This window comes from Lagenorhynchus albirostris, chromosome 17 (genome assembly GCF_949774975.1).
Source record: "Lagenorhynchus albirostris chromosome 17, mLagAlb1.1, whole genome shotgun sequence".
Classification (NCBI taxonomy): domain Eukaryota; kingdom Metazoa; phylum Chordata; class Mammalia; order Artiodactyla; family Delphinidae; genus Lagenorhynchus; species Lagenorhynchus albirostris.
This window is the reverse complement of record NC_083111.1, coordinates 47,119,628-47,137,304: the sequence shown is the minus strand read 5'-3', so window position 1 is coordinate 47,137,304 and position 17,677 is coordinate 47,119,628. Positions and strand designations below refer to the sequence as shown.

The 17,677-nt window shown below is 44.6% G+C and overlaps 1 protein-coding gene across 7 annotated transcripts in view; it reads right to left on the bottom strand.

The window, feature by feature from the left end:
- Positions 1-3,510, bottom strand: part of GRHL2 (grainyhead like transcription factor 2) — a 163,652-nt gene extending 160,142 nt beyond the window's left edge. For 2 of the 7 annotated variants that reach the window (XR_009536312.1, XM_060127428.1), the window contains exon 1: positions 3,080-3,510. Coding sequence is in view for 5 of the 7 variants with exons in the window: in XM_060127428.1 (XP_059983411.1) it covers positions 3,080-3,099 (20 nt within the window). In the remaining 2 variants the exon portion in view is untranslated. The remainder of the gene's footprint in view (positions 1-3,079) is intronic. The other 5 variants (XM_060127422.1, XR_009536313.1, XM_060127427.1 and 2 more) reach the window with 5 other exon arrangements.
- Between the last annotated feature and the right edge of the window lie 14,167 nt (positions 3,511-17,677).

The following is a 17,677-nucleotide window of genomic DNA, read 5'->3' as shown; positions in this document are numbered from 1 at the left end:
TATAGGTAATGAAAAACACCTGTTTCAAATAAATCATATATATATATATTCTGAATATTTTGGCAATAAAATAAGAGTTTCTAAATCTATCATTGGGCGGCTAGAATACACATGCTTGTTGACAAAGATCATAAATCTCCACAAAATGTTAGAAAGGGGGAGTAGAACAATTCTAAATATGTACAAACTGTCCTAAAAATACTTTGTTTTAAATAGCGATAGCATCAACATTGCAGAACATAAAAAGCAGATTGTGTCAATCTGAAAACTTCACGACTATAAAAAAGATGATGCTACTTCAGTCCAGACTTGCTAACTGGAATTATCTTCGTACGCTATCCAAAAGCTTACCTACACTTTGATTGGTTTATAGAAAAAAAAGTCCTTTGTGTATTCCTTTAGGTTAGTTCCAGAAAATACAGACAAGCCTCCTACAGGGATTTACCGAAAAGTTGATAAAGTTCAAGCTCCAGGACTCCCGTTTGCTCTGGCAGGAAGCTCCAGAAACAGGCTCACATGGGTTTTTTTTTTTTTTTTAGAGCCCTCACCCCTACTCCACCTAACACAATTGCATAAGCTTCAAGCTCATAAAACCTGGGCCCACCCCTGCCAGCCAGCCATTAAAAAACTAGGCTAGAATCTGCAAAAATGATCCAAAAATCATTTATTAATTTCAAGCATTTCTCCATAGTCTAGGCAAAGAGACGTAAATGGGGTTCAACAGTCTCTTTGAGGTATTGTTAGTATTACTTTTCCCAGGAAACGAAATGAAGTCTTGGAAACCATCGCTAGATAAAAGTTACTTTCATTAAATGTAAGTATACATAACCCTAGATAGTTATTACCCATAAAAATTAGGTAATGTATCGCAGTGAACTAGATTGCTAGTTTTATTGCTTATTTCCTTTCTTTACATTTATTTTTAATTGAAGTATAACTCACATTCAAATATTATTTTCAAGTGTACAACATAGTGATTTGATGTCTATATAGGTCACGAAACGATTCGCACAATAAATCTAGTTACAATCCGTCACCAAAGTTAACACAATATCGACTATTTTAGAACTAATTTTCAATACTAAATAAATTATCTTCATTGGTGCTAAGTACAATCGGTTAAAAGCCAATCTGTTTTCATCCTAAATTCATTTGAGTCCCGTTGTATCACAAAACGAAGTGGTGCAACCGAATGTTAATCGTGTTAAATAAGGAATTACAGTAAGACTTATCCGAGAGTCACTAGATTTGCAACCATTTTTGACACGAAGATCGAAACAAATCAAAAAAACCGTGCTGCCATCTCGGCTTTTGGCTACTGAAGTTTTCAAACTCGAGGAGTGAGTTCTTAACGGTTACGGAGAGAATTGGGGGTGGGAGCGGGGGTACACTCAAACCCACACTTTCCCAGTCCCACCCCTGCTCCCGACCTCGGCCCGTGTTTGTACTGTAACTAGGTCCTCCCCTCCTGTGTGTAGCTCGCACTTAATTTTTCATTAGTGGGTAAAGTGGTACTAATATCTGGTAGTTTTTCTTAAGTACGATAGCCTGTGACGTTAGCTACACCTACTCTACCCGGGGCTTAACTTTGAGGATGGTCCCCTCCATCCCTGGGCAGGTCCACAGGGCATTCCTGCTGCCCCCCTCAGGGTCCCTCGATTTGGGACGGGTCCCAGGCCACTTCTCCAGGAGAGGCGCCGGCAGCCCGCGGCCTCCGGCCCTCCCCCCGCGGAAACGCCCTGTGGAAGGTCTCCTTGGGGTGGCCGCACCGCCGGGGTAAAGCGACCAGGAAAAGCGGAAAGGCGGCCTCCACGCACTCCCGATAGGACGCGCCCGCCAGGAGGGGGAAGGCAGCGTCGCCACCGAATCCCGGGCAGGGCCGCGGGACCCACCTCCGGCTCCCGCTCGCTCCCGCCCTCCGCCCCACCTCCCCCTGGCAGCACAAAGCCGGCCGGGAGGCGGGGGCCACGCCTGCTGGGAGGCCGCCTGGACGAGACGGGACCCGGGCCCGGCGCCCCGCGGCTCAGGCTGCCGAGCCCCGGCGCGTCTAGAGTTCCCGTCCCGGACGGGGCGGACGCGCCCCCCGGCTGGCCTTAGGAGGTGCGGGAAGCCGGGCTCCCCGCCTTTTCAGGCGAGAGTCGCCTAGGGAGGCCCCGGCGCACTCGCTCCGTCCCGCTAGCCACGCCCGAGGTGGCGGCCTCCGGAGCGGGGCGCCTGGACCGGCCGGGCCTCGGAGGGCGGCGAGCTCGCGGGGCCGCGGAGGCTGTCCGGGCGGGTCTGACTCGATAAGTTGCAGGCGCCCCTTAGCGCCTTACCGTGGCGCAAACTGGGGCCTCAAATTAATCCCCCTCGTTCCCGAAAGGCCCAGTCCTCCCGCACCTGCGTAAGGTGGCCAAGCCATTCGGGGGCGGGCGGGAGGGGGCGGGGGCACGGGGGTGGGGGCGGCCCCCGCTGCCCCCGAGACCCGGGCCGCTCGGCGCCTCGCCTTCCGTCGGGGGCGCACACGCGGGCGCGCACACGCACACCATCCGGCCCAGTGCGGGAAGATGGCCGTTTCTGCTGCAGGATAAAGGCTCTTTGTTGAGCTCACACAAAAGCCGCCAAGACCCGCTTTTTTCAGCAGGCCCTTTGGGCAAATCGAAGGAACTCAGCTGAATTTCCAAATGGCCCTAGTAGCCTGAAGCGGTGGGAGCAACTAAAAGAGAGGGGGAATAACAGGCCTCCCGCCCTCTTCTACCAAAACCTCTGCCAATATACAAGGATTCGTCCTGGGAGACCGGGGCTGAGATCATTCGTAAGGGAGGAAGGAAAGAGGAAAACCTACTTTTAGTATCAAGGCCCAAAGGGGGTATTAAACATTCATATTCTTGCAGGGTGTCTCCCCTTAACCAGGGTAGAAACATAATCTGGAAAAGTCTGGATACACCAAAAAGAAAAAGAAAAAAGAAAGAAGAAAAAAAAAAAACCCAACAATAGCAACCTAAAAAAAAAAAAAAACCAAAAACCAAAAAACATAACAAACCAGTTGCCATCAACCCAAAGTGGTAGTAGCAGCAGCCGGCGCGTGTGATCCACTTACTTGTCCGACTCTTGTGACATGTTTGATCCAATGAACTCGCTCCCCTTTTCCTGGAGCCTCAGCCTCTGGTGAAACTGGACTTTCAAGTCTGTGCAGGTGAAGGTGTGTGAGAGCCCGAGATGGCAGAACAAGAGCTACAGGTAATTCTGCTTTTCCGTCCCCCCTCACCAATCTCGCTCGCTCGCCCGCTCGCGCCCTCACCTAGCCGGAAAGGTGGGATAAGGGGGGGCCCCCTCACATGGGGCCCGAGCTCGGAGGCGGCCGGGCGGCGCGGAGTCCTCCCGGATCGTGGCAGTGGGCAGCCACAGAGCACAAAGTGGCGGACTTGGGCGGCCACAGGTAACTTTCTCGCAAGGAGCTGAATTCTTTCACTAAAGGGTACAAGCCCGAGGGACGAGCTGCGCGGTGATTGGCTGCGGGGTTCCCTCAGGTGAGCTGCCATTGGCAGAGGCGCGCTCAGGTAAGGCCCTTCTCCAAGTGCAGGTAACTCACTCCGAAGTTTACCCGAGAGCAGCGGCGGCACGCTTGCAGCTCTGCGGCAGCCCGTGGGAGCCGAGGGTCAGTGCTTCGAGTAGACTTCATGCTACGTTCCCCTTCTTCCCGGAGGCCGGCCTGGGAAGGGGGGTGGGGGGTTTGGCGGGGGGTGGGGGGGGAATTAAGGGAGAGAAGTTAACAGGAAAAAAAGCAACACCTGCAACCACTAGGGATTGTGGGTCAAACGGAAGGACTAAGGAGAACTGAACTCGGGGATCCCAAGCCAACCGGAATCAAATGCAACCGCACCGCCACAAGGCTTTTAATACCCACATTAAGAAGACGGTTTGACAGTGTCGGAAGAGTACGGGACTGAAGTGTACGTTGTGCTCAGAGGGGGAGAAAAACACAAAGATCGCCGAGTCTGTTACGTAATTGCATTTTTAACATACTTATCCACAACAAACACTTTTCGTGTCCCGATGTGTAACAGATACGGTAGATTACTAGATTTACAAATAGGTGAGCATCCTTTCATGACCTAGACGGGTAGGGAGTGGCATGGTTTTGATGGGGTGAAGAAATTTGGTTGAACAGACCCTAATATGGTTCAGACACACCACTTCCATCTTAACTCTGCAGCCTGGGATTCCAGAGCTGCAAACCACTGAATCCCTCCCATAAACCTGTTGTCATTTGACGTTTCCAGGCAAGCATCAACATTTACATTGTAATTCAATAGAAGCAGCGATTACAAAGGAAATTTATCCTTCCAGCTTAATATGGTTGCTACGGAAACAATTCAGAATGAAACTGACTTTTTTTGCAGTTTTGTTTCTCCTGGTTGGGAGCAACGAATTTGCAAACGTGTAATTTATAACCACTACTTCCAACGAGTATCTGTGGAAGTTCCGACAGTAATCTAGCCCATGCATATGAATTGTAGAAATAAAGAGGGCATGGAAAGCTTATCATGATTTATTTCGAATTAATACTACATTGACAGAGATGAAACAACTTCTATTTTAACCTGTATGGATCATGTATTTCCTGAAAATTACATTATGAGACAAGGTTTGGCTGTTCTGTGTTTCATTCTCAACAAAGGAATTTCAAAATTTTTTCTTACTTTTTAAAGACAGTATAAGCACACACGCTTACTTTTTAAAGATAACATGATACTTTAAGATAATGCAGTACCCACCTCTCATTTGCCTTCTTAACCTCCTGTCTAGAGGCTACCAAATTCCACTTTTAGCCATCTATTCTGTCATTACCTTCCTATTTCTAAATAATTTACACAGCTATCCCTTGATTTATCAATTTAGATGGTGTGTTTTGTCCACCTGTTGCCTTAGATAAGGACTTAACTCTATCAAACCCCATCTAGTTTCATCTTCCACCATTCATCCAATATATCTCTTTCACAGTTTAGGGATAGCAAGCAGTCAGTGACTGTGCAAATACTAGTCACAATAGAGCAACTATGGTTGTTTTCTTTCTTATAAAAACCTTTTATCTGTTTACTCAGTTTGTGATGTTTCCAACCTGATATTTTTTCTACACCATGTCTATCAGATAACTGTCACATTTATTTTCCAAATGATCAATCAATCCCATTCCCCACCCCCCGATCCCCCTCCAAAGTCCACTGTCCTTCTCTTCCAATGGAGATAAGTTCCTCTCTGGACCTGCTACTCCGTTGTCATCCTGGGACATCTCCAGAGTAAGAACCACATTTCTCTGCCCTGTGCCTTTTTTCTTGGTTTGCTGCTTCATTTTCCATGGCATATGTTCCAGTAATAGCCCAAGAATGGGTACAGAAGGTAAAATTTTAAATGTCTTTATTCAACTCTTACTTTTTAAAGAGTTTGACCAAGTGTAGAATTCTAAGTTGAAATGTTTCATTCATAAGTTCATAAAAATTGCTCTTTTATCTTCTAGCATCCAATGTTGCCATTGAGAATTCGGATGCCATCTTGATTCCCATTCCTTTGTGATCTGGAATTTTTCTTTCTAAAAACTTATAGAATAATCTCTTTATCTCTAATATTCTGAAATTTCATGATTATGTGCCTTGGTTACCTAATATTCTGAAATTTCATCATGCTGGAGGCTCTCATCAAATGTTTGCAAACCTTTGACTCTCCCTTCTTACTTAAGAATGAGGTCCTAAAACCCCACTGGAAACCACACATAGGGGTGGGAGGGAGTGTGCTCGCTCATTGGTGGGCTCGCTGTGTGGTGATCAGATAAAAAGTTCACCTTTCCTTAGGAAGATCCCCTAAATATCAGAAACTAGAGGTCTGTTCTTCTGGGCTCTTCAGCGTCTCAAGAGAAGTATCTGCTATCTCTTGCCTGAGGGAAAACTCACCAGGCTGCCAGTCTTCTCAACTCCGTATGCAGTGTATCATTCTTTCTTTCCTGTAGGTGCCTTACTCCTGCCCTTCTTTCTGCCTGATGCACAAGCCTCTCTCCTGTTTTTCCTGCTGGAGTTGTAATCACCTGGCTGCAAGAAATGGCACAGGGGACCTGAGCTGAGGATCTAACAACTCCAAGTACCCACATTCACTCAGCTCTCGGCCTCTCACCTCTCCCTCACTTCTGGGATCCTGAGACATCTCATCAGCATCTCTCTCATGATCTCTGGCATGTCCAAGACCCAGGCCTATCTGGTGTTTTATAGAGTAATCTCCTGAGCTGTTTCTGTACTGACCTCTAGGATGACATTAGAGTAGCTTCCGATGTTCCGTTAAACCAGTTTCCAGGGCTTCCCTGGTGGCACAGTGGTTAAGAATCCGCCTGCCAATGCAGGGGACACGGGTTCGATCCCTGGTCCGGGAAGATCCCACATGCCGCGGAGCAACTAAGCCCGTGCGCCACAACTACTGAGCCTGCGCTCTAGAGCCCACGAGCCACAACTACTGAAGCCCACGTGCCAGAAGTACTGAAGGCTGCGTGCCTAGAGCCTGTGCTCTGCAACAAGAGCAGCCACCACAATGAGAAGCCCGTGCACCGCAACAGAGTAGCCCCCGCTCACCTCAACTAGAGAAAGCCTGTGCGCAGCAACGAAGACCCAACCCAGCCAAAAATAAATAAATAAATTTATAAAACAAACAAACAGTTTCCACTCTTCCATCCAGACCATCTTCCAGAATTGTGTTGAAATATATCCATTGCAGATGACCCCACCTCCATCCTCTTTGTCCCTGTGGATTTATCCTTTTACGTTCCTTTAGTGTGCTTTTCAGAAGACAGTGAACATAAACAAATATGGGTCAATCTTCCATCTTTAATGGGAAGCCATTTCCAAAAGTATCCAAAAGCTTTTACCAAACTGTCCCAGATTTGTTTGTGCAAACAAAACAAGAATTTGTGGGCAACCCTTTCCTCTTTTTGGTCAATGGTGGCCAAGATTCCTTTCTTCCTCTCCAATATCTAATAACTCAAGTTTGATTGCATCACTTAGTATCCCCTGATTGGCTACCTACTGCTACATTGATTGGTTAGTTTATGAAGGATAAGGTCCTCCCTGGACCATTTTAAATAATCGACCATGAAATTACCTCTGTTACCCAATTGTTTTGATTCTTTTGGCAAAAGAGTTGTAAGTGACTACGAAACCCTGCCACACCCATCATGAGAATGTACTTCTCTCTCTCATTTTAACAGTCTTCACAGGATCTTCACCAGGAGTAGATTCCATCTCAAGAAACCACTTTCTTTGGTCAACTCAGCATTCATGAAAGTTTTATCATCAGATTGCAGCAATTCAGTCACATCTTCAGGCTCTACTTCTATTTCTAGTTCTCTTGCTATTTCTACCCCATCTGCAGTTACTTCCTCCAATGAAATCCTGAGCCCCTCAAAGTCATTCGTGGGGATTGAAAGCAACTTCTTCCCAACTCCTGATAACCTTGATATTTTGACCTCTTTCCATGAGTCACCTCATCATGAATGTTCTTAATGGCATCTAGAATGATGAATCCTTTCCAGAAGGTTTTCAGTTTACTTTGTCCAGATTCATCAGAGGAATCATTGTCTGTGGCAGCTATAGCCTTATGAAATGTACTTCTTAAATAGTAAGACCTGAAAGTTGAAATGACTCCTTGATCCATGGGCTGCAGAATGGATGTTGTGTTAGCAGGCATGAAACAACATTCATCTCATTGTACATCTCCATCAGAGCTCTTGGTTAACCAGGTGCATTTTCAGTGAGCATTAATATTTTGAAATGAATCTTTTTTTTTCTGAGCAGTAGGTCTCAACAGTAGCTTAAACATTCAATCAACCATGCTATAAACACATATGCTGTCATATAGGCTTTGTTGATCCATTTGTCGAGCACAGTCAGAGATTTAGCACAGGGCCCTAGGATTTTCAGAATGGTAGATGAGCACTGGCTTCAACTTCAAGTCACCAGCTGCATTAGCCTCTATTAAGAGAGTCAGCCTTTGAAGCCAGGCGTTGACTTCTCTCTAGCTATGAAAGTTCTGGTGACATCTTCTTCCAATACAAGCCTTTTTCATCCACATTGAAAGTTTGATGTTTAGTGTAGCTACCTTCATTAATTATCTTAGCTAGAGGGACTTCCCTGATGGCGCAGTGGTTAAGGATCCACCTGCCAATGCAGGGGACACAGGTTTGAGCCCTGGTCCGGGGAGATCTCACATGTCACAGAGCAACTAAGCCCATGTGCCACAACTACTGAGCCTGAAAGCCACAACTACTGAGCCCACGCACCTAGAGCCCATGCTCCACAACAAGAGAAGCCACTGCAACGAGAAGCCCGCGCACCACAACGAAGAGTAGCCCCTGCTCGCCGCAACTAGAGAAAGCACACACGCAACAAAGACCCAACGCAGCCAAAGATAAAAATAAATAAATAAATAAATTTATTAAAAAATTATTTTAGCTAGATATTCTGTATAACATGCTGCAGCTTCTATATCAGCACTTGCTGCTTCACCTTGCATTTTTACATTACAGAGACGGCTTCTTTCCTTAAAGTTCATGAACCAACTCTGCTGGCTCCAGACTGTTCTTCTGCAGTGTCCTCACCTCTCTCAGCCTTCATAGAATTGAAGAGAATTAGGGCCTTGCTCTGGACTTGGCTTTGGCTTAAGGGAATGTTGTGGCTGGTTTGATCTTCTATGCAGACCACTAAAACTTTCTGCATATCAGCAATAATTTTGTTCCCCTTTCTTACCGTTCATGTGTTCACTGGAGTAGCACTTTTAATTTCCTTCAAGAACTTTTTCTTTGCATTTATAACTTGGCTAACTGTTTGGCACAAGAGGGCTAGCTTTTGGCCTGACTCAGCTTTCTACACGCCTTCCTCACTGAGCTTAATAATTTTCAGCTTTTGATTTAAGGTGAGAGATGTGCGACTTGTCCTTTCACTTGAACACTTAGAGGCCACTGTAGGGTTATTAATTGGCCTAATAGCAATGTTGTTGTATCTCAGGGAATAGGGGGGCCTGAAGAGAGTGAGAGAGATGCGGCAATGGCCTGTCAGTGGAGAAGTCAGAACACACACAACATTTATCTATTAAGTTTGTCGTCTAATATGGGCATATTTCATGGTGCCTCAAAACAATTACAATAGTAACATCGAAGATCACCTATCATAGATCACTATAACAAATATAATAATAATGAAAAAGTTTGAAATATTGCAAAAATCATCAAAATGTGACACAGAGACACAAAGTGAGGAAATGCTGTTGGAAAAATGGTGCCAACAGACTTGTTTGATGCAGGGTTGCCACAAACCACCAATTTGTAAAAAATACAATACGTGCAAAGCACAGTAAAGTGAAGTGCAACAAAATGGAGTATGCCTCTACTGAGGGTTAGGACCTCAACATATGAATTTAGGGGAGGCACAGTTCAGCCCATAACACCATGCCTCCTCCATGCTGGCAGGAGACAGAAGTGTATTCTAGACAAATTGAACCAGAAAGACCACAGGCTTGGGTACATCGAAGGAACCATCAGGAGTGAGGCATTGGACCTATAACAAGGAGAACATGTGAAGGCCACATGCTAATCTGTGAGATACCATCTCCTAGCTTCCTCCATCCAGCCCAGTGAGCCAGGAATATACCACTTGTACCACAATATACCAGCCAGCTTATACCACTACCAGCCACGCCTCTCCTCAAGGTAGGAGATGAGAGGATCTTTCTTTGGATTAATTATAAAGCCCTAGAGAAAAGACCTACAGATACTGATGTAGGTGTTTCCCAATCAGGAAAAAAGAGAGAGTGAGAGAGAAAGAAGGAAGAGAGGAAAGAAAAGTAAAGAAAAGAGAGGAAGGAAGGGAGGGAGGAAAGGGACTATTCTATACCAGATCCCCTTTCAACAAAGTCCATCAGTCAATAAGTCCCACCCTCACCCATAGAGCTTCTAAGAAGCTTTTTGTGTGACACTCTTAAATATAGATTATGAGGTTAGGGGTCACCAGACATTTGAGAAAGGCCTCCAAAATGAAGTATAAATACCAGAACAAAAATGTAACTAAAACAGTGATTTTGAGGAAAACAGGTGGTATAAGGATGGAATAAAGATTCTATAATTAAAATATTAAAAGATATTGCATCCATGAAACAAGAACAGCATACTTTTCTTTTTTTTATGGAATGCTTCACGAATTTGCGTGTCATCCTTGCACATTTGCCATGTGCTGCCAAAGTGAGCACCAACATACTATTTAAAAGCAATAAAACAACCGTCAGAGAATCAAAAAGGGCTTGTGGACATTAAAATATAAAAGCTGAAATAGAGCCTCTCTATATTTGGAGATAGAATCTAGGAAGCCTCCCAAGAAGTAGAACAAAAAGACAACAAAATAGAGAGTGAAAGAGAACAAATAGGAAAATTGCAGGCTCAGTCAAGTAGGTCTAATATGTCACTAAGAGGTGTTTCAGAAAAAGAGAATGGAAAAATGTTGGGGAGAGAATTATCAGAGAAAAGATAAAATATGATTTTTTAAAAACCCAAGTATTATAAGTCTTCTGATTGATATGACCCACCTAGTGGTCAACACAGTGGGTTCTAAATAGTGTAAACTGGAGCAATTCTCATAAAATGTCTGGGCTGACCCTTCTAGCCCAGATGAATGAAATGAAAATAAAATGAAATAAGCAAAGAGGAAACTGCTTAGACACAAACGATCAAGAATAAGAAAAAAGCTTCCTTCCTCCCTCCCTCCCTCCCTCCCCCCTTCCTTCCTTCCTTCCTTCCCCCTTCCTTCCTTCCTCCCTCCCTCCCCCCTTCCTTCCTCCCTCCCTCCCTTCCTCCCCCCTTCCTTCCTTCCTTCCTCCCTCCCTCCCCCCTTCCTTCCTCCCTCCCTCCCTTCCTCCCCCCTTCCTTCCTTCCTTCCTCCCTCCCTCCCCCCTTTCCTTCCTTCCTTCCATGTCCCCCCCCCTTCTGTCTGTCTCTCTGTCTTTCTCCTTTTCTTCTTTCTCTCTTTTCCCTTGTTCCCTCTCTTGGGACAAGGCTCTCCCTACCAACTGCAGGAATCCCTGAGGCGATGGGACTTCTGGCTGTAGACTCCAGCCAGCACAGTCGGGCTGACCTGAGCCAGGGGTGCTGCTGGGCACCTTGGAGAAACAGCTGGGGCTGTTGGTGCCTGTCACCCAGATAGCAAGCTGTTCTGCAGGAAAAAAATAGGCTGCAAGAGCGGAGAGTGTTAGAACTGCCACCTCGGGAGCTAGTGATTCTCAGCGTAAACACTGCAACGTATGGGCCTCTTGGTAACACCCTGGACCTCCTTTTATCTTAGAACTTCTTGCCTTTTCCTCATGGATGTGTTCTGGCCACGAGAGAAGACCAAAAGGTCAATTCCTTGGAGCGCTCAGATCTATCCAGACTGTTTCCCAGAGCTCATGGATGGGTGGTGTATGCCCCAAGATACAAACAGCCACCCAAGGAAAAGCAGTGCCTGGATGGAAACACTGAGAACAAACACCTCCAAAGACATTCCTCCTGCCTCCTGCAATGACATGCCTACTTCTGTTGGGTTTTTGTGGAGATGGGTTGGGCTGCTGATCAAGGAAGGTTATGCAACCTTAAAATTAGTGAAAGGTTTTTGTAAAAAAAAAAAAAAAAAAGAATAAAAAAAAAAAAGAAAAAAATGGGAGTTCCTTGGTGGCCTAGTGGTTAGGATTCTGGACTTTCATGACCCAGGTTCAATCCCTAGTCGGGAAACTGAGATCCCACAAGTCACATGGCATGGTCAAAAAAAAAAAAAAAAAGAATGTATTAGCTCACTCAACAACACTGCCATCTTGAAGATATTGGGGGTGGGGGTGGAAATACGTTTAAATACTGAATTATATGCCTAGACAAGTTATCGATGAAGTATGAAAGTAGAATAAAATTCAATTCCAGAAGCTCAGGTTCTAAAAATTACCTCTCATGCACCCTTTCTCAAAAAGATATTAGACAATGTGATCCATTAAGGCATGGGAGAACACAAAGAACCAAGAAAGAGACAGTCTTAGGACTCAGAAAAGAGGTGAAGCAACAGAGGAGAAAGTTCAAGGGATGTCAGAAAATGATGGCTTTTTAGCAGGCTTAGAGAGCAACTAAACTCTCATCCAACAGAGGCCTCCAGGTGGGAGGGAAGTGCGGAAGGTTGAATCCATATATTAAGTTTAACACTGTGGAAAATTATATTGAGAAACTCTTTGAGGGTGTGAAAAGTATTAGGAATACGTACAGAGAAGATTAAGCAAATATTTAGCATTCAGTAGCTCCAGGGGGAAAATTATACAAGAATAGAAATATAATCAAATTAATCTTCTACATACTTGGCTCAACAGTGAGTAATATTCATATGATCTTCATAATAGAATTACTGAATGATAATTTACTAAAACTGGTGATAAACCTCACCTGAGAAGATGGAAGGAGGAAGATACTGGTATTGTGTGGGTAAGAGGATGTGGAAGGTTGTGAAAGAGTTAAATCATCATCTACTATAAAAGAGAGTCAATAGCTGTTGCCTATAACTCATACATCAGGATCTAGCAACTAAACATCAATTAGGAATTCTTTGGGCAGCTGGTAATATCAAGGCTGATTAGCAGTAGTTTAGAAAAATAGGATTTAGTTTTTCTCAGTTAAAAAAAAAAAAGGTCTGGGTTTCCCTGGTGGCGCAGTGGTTGAGAGTCCACCTGCCGATGCAGGGGACACGGGTTCGTGGCCCTGTCCGGGAAGATCCCACATGCCGCGGAGCAGCTGGGCCCATGAGCCACGGCCGCTGAGCCTGCGCGTCCGGAGCCTGTGCTCCGCAACAGGAGAGGTCACAGCAGTGAGAGGCCCGTGTACCGCACAAAAAAAAAAAAAAAAAAAAAAAGGTCTGAAAGTTAGCAGGCACTTGCTTTGGTGCTGACCCTCAGTTCTGGCATCTCTGAGATTCTCTTGGCCTTCTTCACGTGGGCACAAGATGATCCCTTCAACGTTAGCTGTTACATCTATGCTTAAGGCAATAAGAAGGGGGAGAGGGTGGTGCTCATTGCAACTCTGTCATTTGTGAAGAAAGAAATGCAAGCGCTGACATTAGAAGCCTCCTAAATACCTTCATCTCATTGGCCAGAACTAGGTCGCGGAAATGTGTTCTAGGTTAGCCAATCGACATAGTATTTAGAAATATGGAAGTAAATGCTAGAATTTGAAAAAGAAAGCTCTAATAATGAAAAAGAGTTGCCCTTAGGAGTGGGATTGGAAAGTGGGGAGGAGTGAGGCATGGATTGATAGTTTTCAATAATATTAACCAATATTATTTTCAGTATTATCACTCAAGGTAATTATTTGACTTTTAAAACTATATATACTTTTATACACATGTGTAGTTTATATACACACACATATATATATACAATTTTGATCAAATAAAATTAATTTTCAAAATAAAAGTACAATTGCAAACATATCATGTTCCCTCTTACCCAGGGTCTTTGCGTTTGCTATTCTATAGCCCTAAAACTCTTAGTCTCTTTTGTCCCTCATCTAACTAGCTCCTAACCTTCCTTTGGATCCCTGGTCCGTCATCTCATCCACAGAGAAGCATCTTCGGCTCTCCCGATTAGGTGTAGGTATATTGGGGAGATACATTTCTCTGTGATTTATTGATGCAGCAACATGCTCCTCTTTTTGAAAACACTTGTCACAGTTGTGATTTCATATTTATTCGTGTGGTGTCCAATCACTGGCCATCTCCTTCCACTAGACTCTGAGCTCCAGGAGGGCAGAGATGATGCCTGTTACTGGCTCATCACTTTCTGTGCGGCACTTAACACTATTGCTGGCATTTGGTCAGCAGCTTCATAACTCTGAGCTCTGAGTCAGCGTTTTTGCACTTTCCTGCCTCTCACAGTAAAAAGTTTCATCTTCTTACACAACGAAGTTCAAAAGCAGGAAGAAGGTAGAGCACTCACTTTAGGGATGGAAAAACCTTTCCCAGAAGCCCCCATCAGACTTCCCCTTCCATCTCATTGGTCAGAACTAGGTCACATGACCAGTAGAGATCAGGAGCTGGATCCACCTTCCGTGAGATCAAGGAATCTCCGCTCAATATTTGAATAGATCTGGGTTATCTTAACAAGAAAGTAGTGGGAGAATGCCGTTGGGTTAAAAATATATATCAATTAGTGATACCACAGTGTTGATAGCTTCATAATATAGACGATAAATTTGACCTTCGTTTTGGATAGTGTAAGTAGCAGATCTGGGATTCAAATCTTTACCTGCCTTATTCCAAAATCTGTACCAGGCCACCTCCTAGCTTTAAATGTAAAGTTCTTCCTGTATCAAGATGTGGTAGATTTAGTCATGAATGGCTTTACAGAAGAAAAATACTTTAGGCATGGTCTTGAAGGAAATTACACAAATTGGGCTGATGCAGTGAATGAGAGGGCAGTTGTGAGGTATTATATTAAAACCACCCTCTTCATTTTCACTCTGTATTAAAATGCTTTTCATGTAACCCGTCGATCATGAGAGCATCCCTCTCTATTTTGGGGATTATTATTGCTTTGATGGTCTAAATGAACTATAAATAAACTGGGAAGAGGTGACATTTACCCAAGGGAAAATGGCAAAATGAGAACCCAGAGACCATGGCTGGGCTACAACGGAACAGAATGTTCTCTCTGAGATTTTTAATGAGGCATGTTCATTTTTGATACCTCAAAATACTCTTTAAACTGTCTCGACCCGGAAAAACATATTCAAAAAACCTCATATCATGAGACTGCCCCTTTCCTGTTTGATAACCTTGAGCAATTCTTCAGTACACATAGGGCCACCTAATCTATGAGTTGAGATGTTCCCCACTCTAACTCCAATTCATCTTCACTGGTCTTCTGCAGAAAGAGACTTGAGTTGAATATGGCTGGATATGGGGTCTGTAGGGCTACAGGTTGGAGGGAACTGTCTTTGTCCAAGGCTTGGCACCCCCTCAAATCACAAGTATAAGCAGAGCCAGAAAACATGAATGAAAATTGGAAGGTGGATCCAAAATGCCAAAAGGGATATTTGGAGAGAACTTAAAGCTTAAGTGGGACAAAGGAGATATTAAAACTGGTCCATGATCTAGGATATCAAGCCAAGAGATACGAGTGAGTGGATGCCAGCTGGGAGCATTGAGATTCGGACAGCAAAAAATCCAGGGCAATTGTCTGTGGCATTTGCTGCTGGGGATGATTTGCTTTTATTATCCACCCTGGTCTTGGTACAGCCCCTCCCTCCCCTGCATCCTATGTTGTCAGTGCTTCCTGGGTGGTCCTGACAGAAAGCCCTGACCTTTCCCAGGGTACTTTGGAGATAGCAGGCAGGCTCTGTGACACAAGCTGGTCCATGCAATTCCCAGTATACCAAGTTTTGGAGACAATCAGAGCACAGGACATTTGTCACTGTACTTTTTCAATCTCTTGTTGCAGAACTTCAGGCAGAGATGTGCGTGAGGAGAGGGGAAAGAGGTGGTTAAGTCTAAGTGGTCCAGCCCAGTGGGAAGGGGCTCGTCATGGGCTTGGGCACTGGATGCAGAAGCCATATGAAGGAGGCCATGATTGGTCTCTAAGCAGTAGTTTTCCAGATTGGAAGAGAGAAGATTTGCCAGAAAGACAGCTCTATAGTGTTGCCCAATTTAGATGTACACCCTCATTCTTAGGGCCAGTTTCTTGAAACTCTCTGAGTGGCCTTCTGGCTCCTGTGGGATTTTAGACATTAGAGATGCACCAGGGCCTTGCTTTGTAAAGTGAAGCCACAGGTCAGTAATATTGGAATAACCTGGAAGCTTGTTAGAAATACAGAATCTCAAGCCTCCTAAATTAGAGCTACATTTTAACAAGATTTAAATGCACATTAAAGGCTTGAGAAACATTTTCCAGGGCTTGAAAATACAGCCACAAGTGAAAGCCATATCTCCTGGGGGTTCAGAGCAAAGAAGTACAATGGATGGCTGTGGGTAAATTGTAACCAGTGGAGCAGCTGTGTTGTTGTAGCAGAAATTCCTCTTCAGGGCTTCCCTTGTGGCACAGTGGTTGGGAGTCTGCCTGCCAATGCAGGGGACACGGGTTTGAGCCCTGGTCTGGGAGGATCCCGCGTGCCGCGGAGCGGCTGGGCCCGTGAGCCACAACTGCTGGGCCTGCACGTCTGGAGCCTGTGCTCCGCAGCAGGAGAGGCCACGATAGTGAGAAGCCCGCGCACCGCGATGAAGGGTGGCCCCCGCTTGCTGCAACTAGAGAAAGCCCTCGCACAGAAGCGAAGACCCAACACAGCCAAAAATAATAAATAAATAAATAAAATTTAAAAAAAAAAAAAAAAAGAAAAGAAATTCCTCTTCAAAATGCACTTGGGATTAACAGTGGATGAAACTAATGTGATGAACGGTTAATGGGAAACTTTAGGATGAGCTATCAGGTGGTCACCACATAAACCCATTGATCAATCTTAGCATCATTAAAAGCAGAACAGGCAGATACTGTAGATATTCCACGGCAAAGCCTGTGGCATCACCTTTGAGGTGCTATTCCCTAAAATTGAAGCAATCTATTCAAGCCTCTGGAACAAGGAAGAGACGGAAACGAGTTGAAAGACAGTCCAAAGGAGCCAAACAGACACATCTAGAATATTGAGAAGCCTGAGGGAAACAGACTTATCTGCAACAAGTCAATGGCATGAAAAAAAAAATTGTGGGTTGGGGAGAAATCTACATCAAAATGAATATAAAAGACAAACAACTAAATGTAATTTGTGGACCTGGTTTGGATCTTGATTTAGAAAAGAAACATGTTTAAGAAATGTATATGGACATACGCAGATGCCCAATGACATGATATCTGAAACTGGCTTTAGAAGAATTAAAAGAATTCAACAGAAGGGGGGAAAAGAGTAGATAAAGTGAATGTGGCAAAATTTTTCATAATTATTGCATTTGCGTGAATGGGTCTATGAGGATTCATTGTATTGTTCTCTCCACTTGCTGTGTGAGTTTAATTTTTTTATAAGCAAAAAATTGCTTTTGAAAGCAACAAAATCCAGAGCTCAGTGTCCATATTTGTCTAGCCAAGGTGCTATAGGGAAGGGAGTGGACAGATATAAGTGGATATGGAGGGCTTCAGACAAGGCTTTCAAGAACCAGAAAGTGGAACCAGCTGTGGTCTCCATCCTCCACTGGCCCCTGCCTGGGTGGGTGAGAGCTTGGCAAGTACGTATGTTTGGTGTGTGTGTGTGTGCGCGCACGTGTGCAATGAGGGGGCACTCAATTTGAAAATATGATATTTAAGCAAAATGATATGACTCTTCCCTGAGAGCTGGTGAGGACCAAGATGAGGATGAAGTTCCCAAGGACCAAGTCTGGAGTAGGGAATTCCTTCCCCAACATATCAGGTGATGCCCAAATCAAAAAAACAAAAGGAGCAGAAACTGTATAAGAAAAAATGTGCCCAAAGGCCAGGTAGGTCCCCAGAGACACAGGAGCCTCAGGAATTAACAGGGGCAGGTTCAGGGGCAGGCCTTGGAGTGAGGGATAGAATGAGCACATAAGACTTGGGGATAACAGGGCCAGCCCACGGAGACTCACTTAGAACTCTGGATCTTAAACCTGGATGT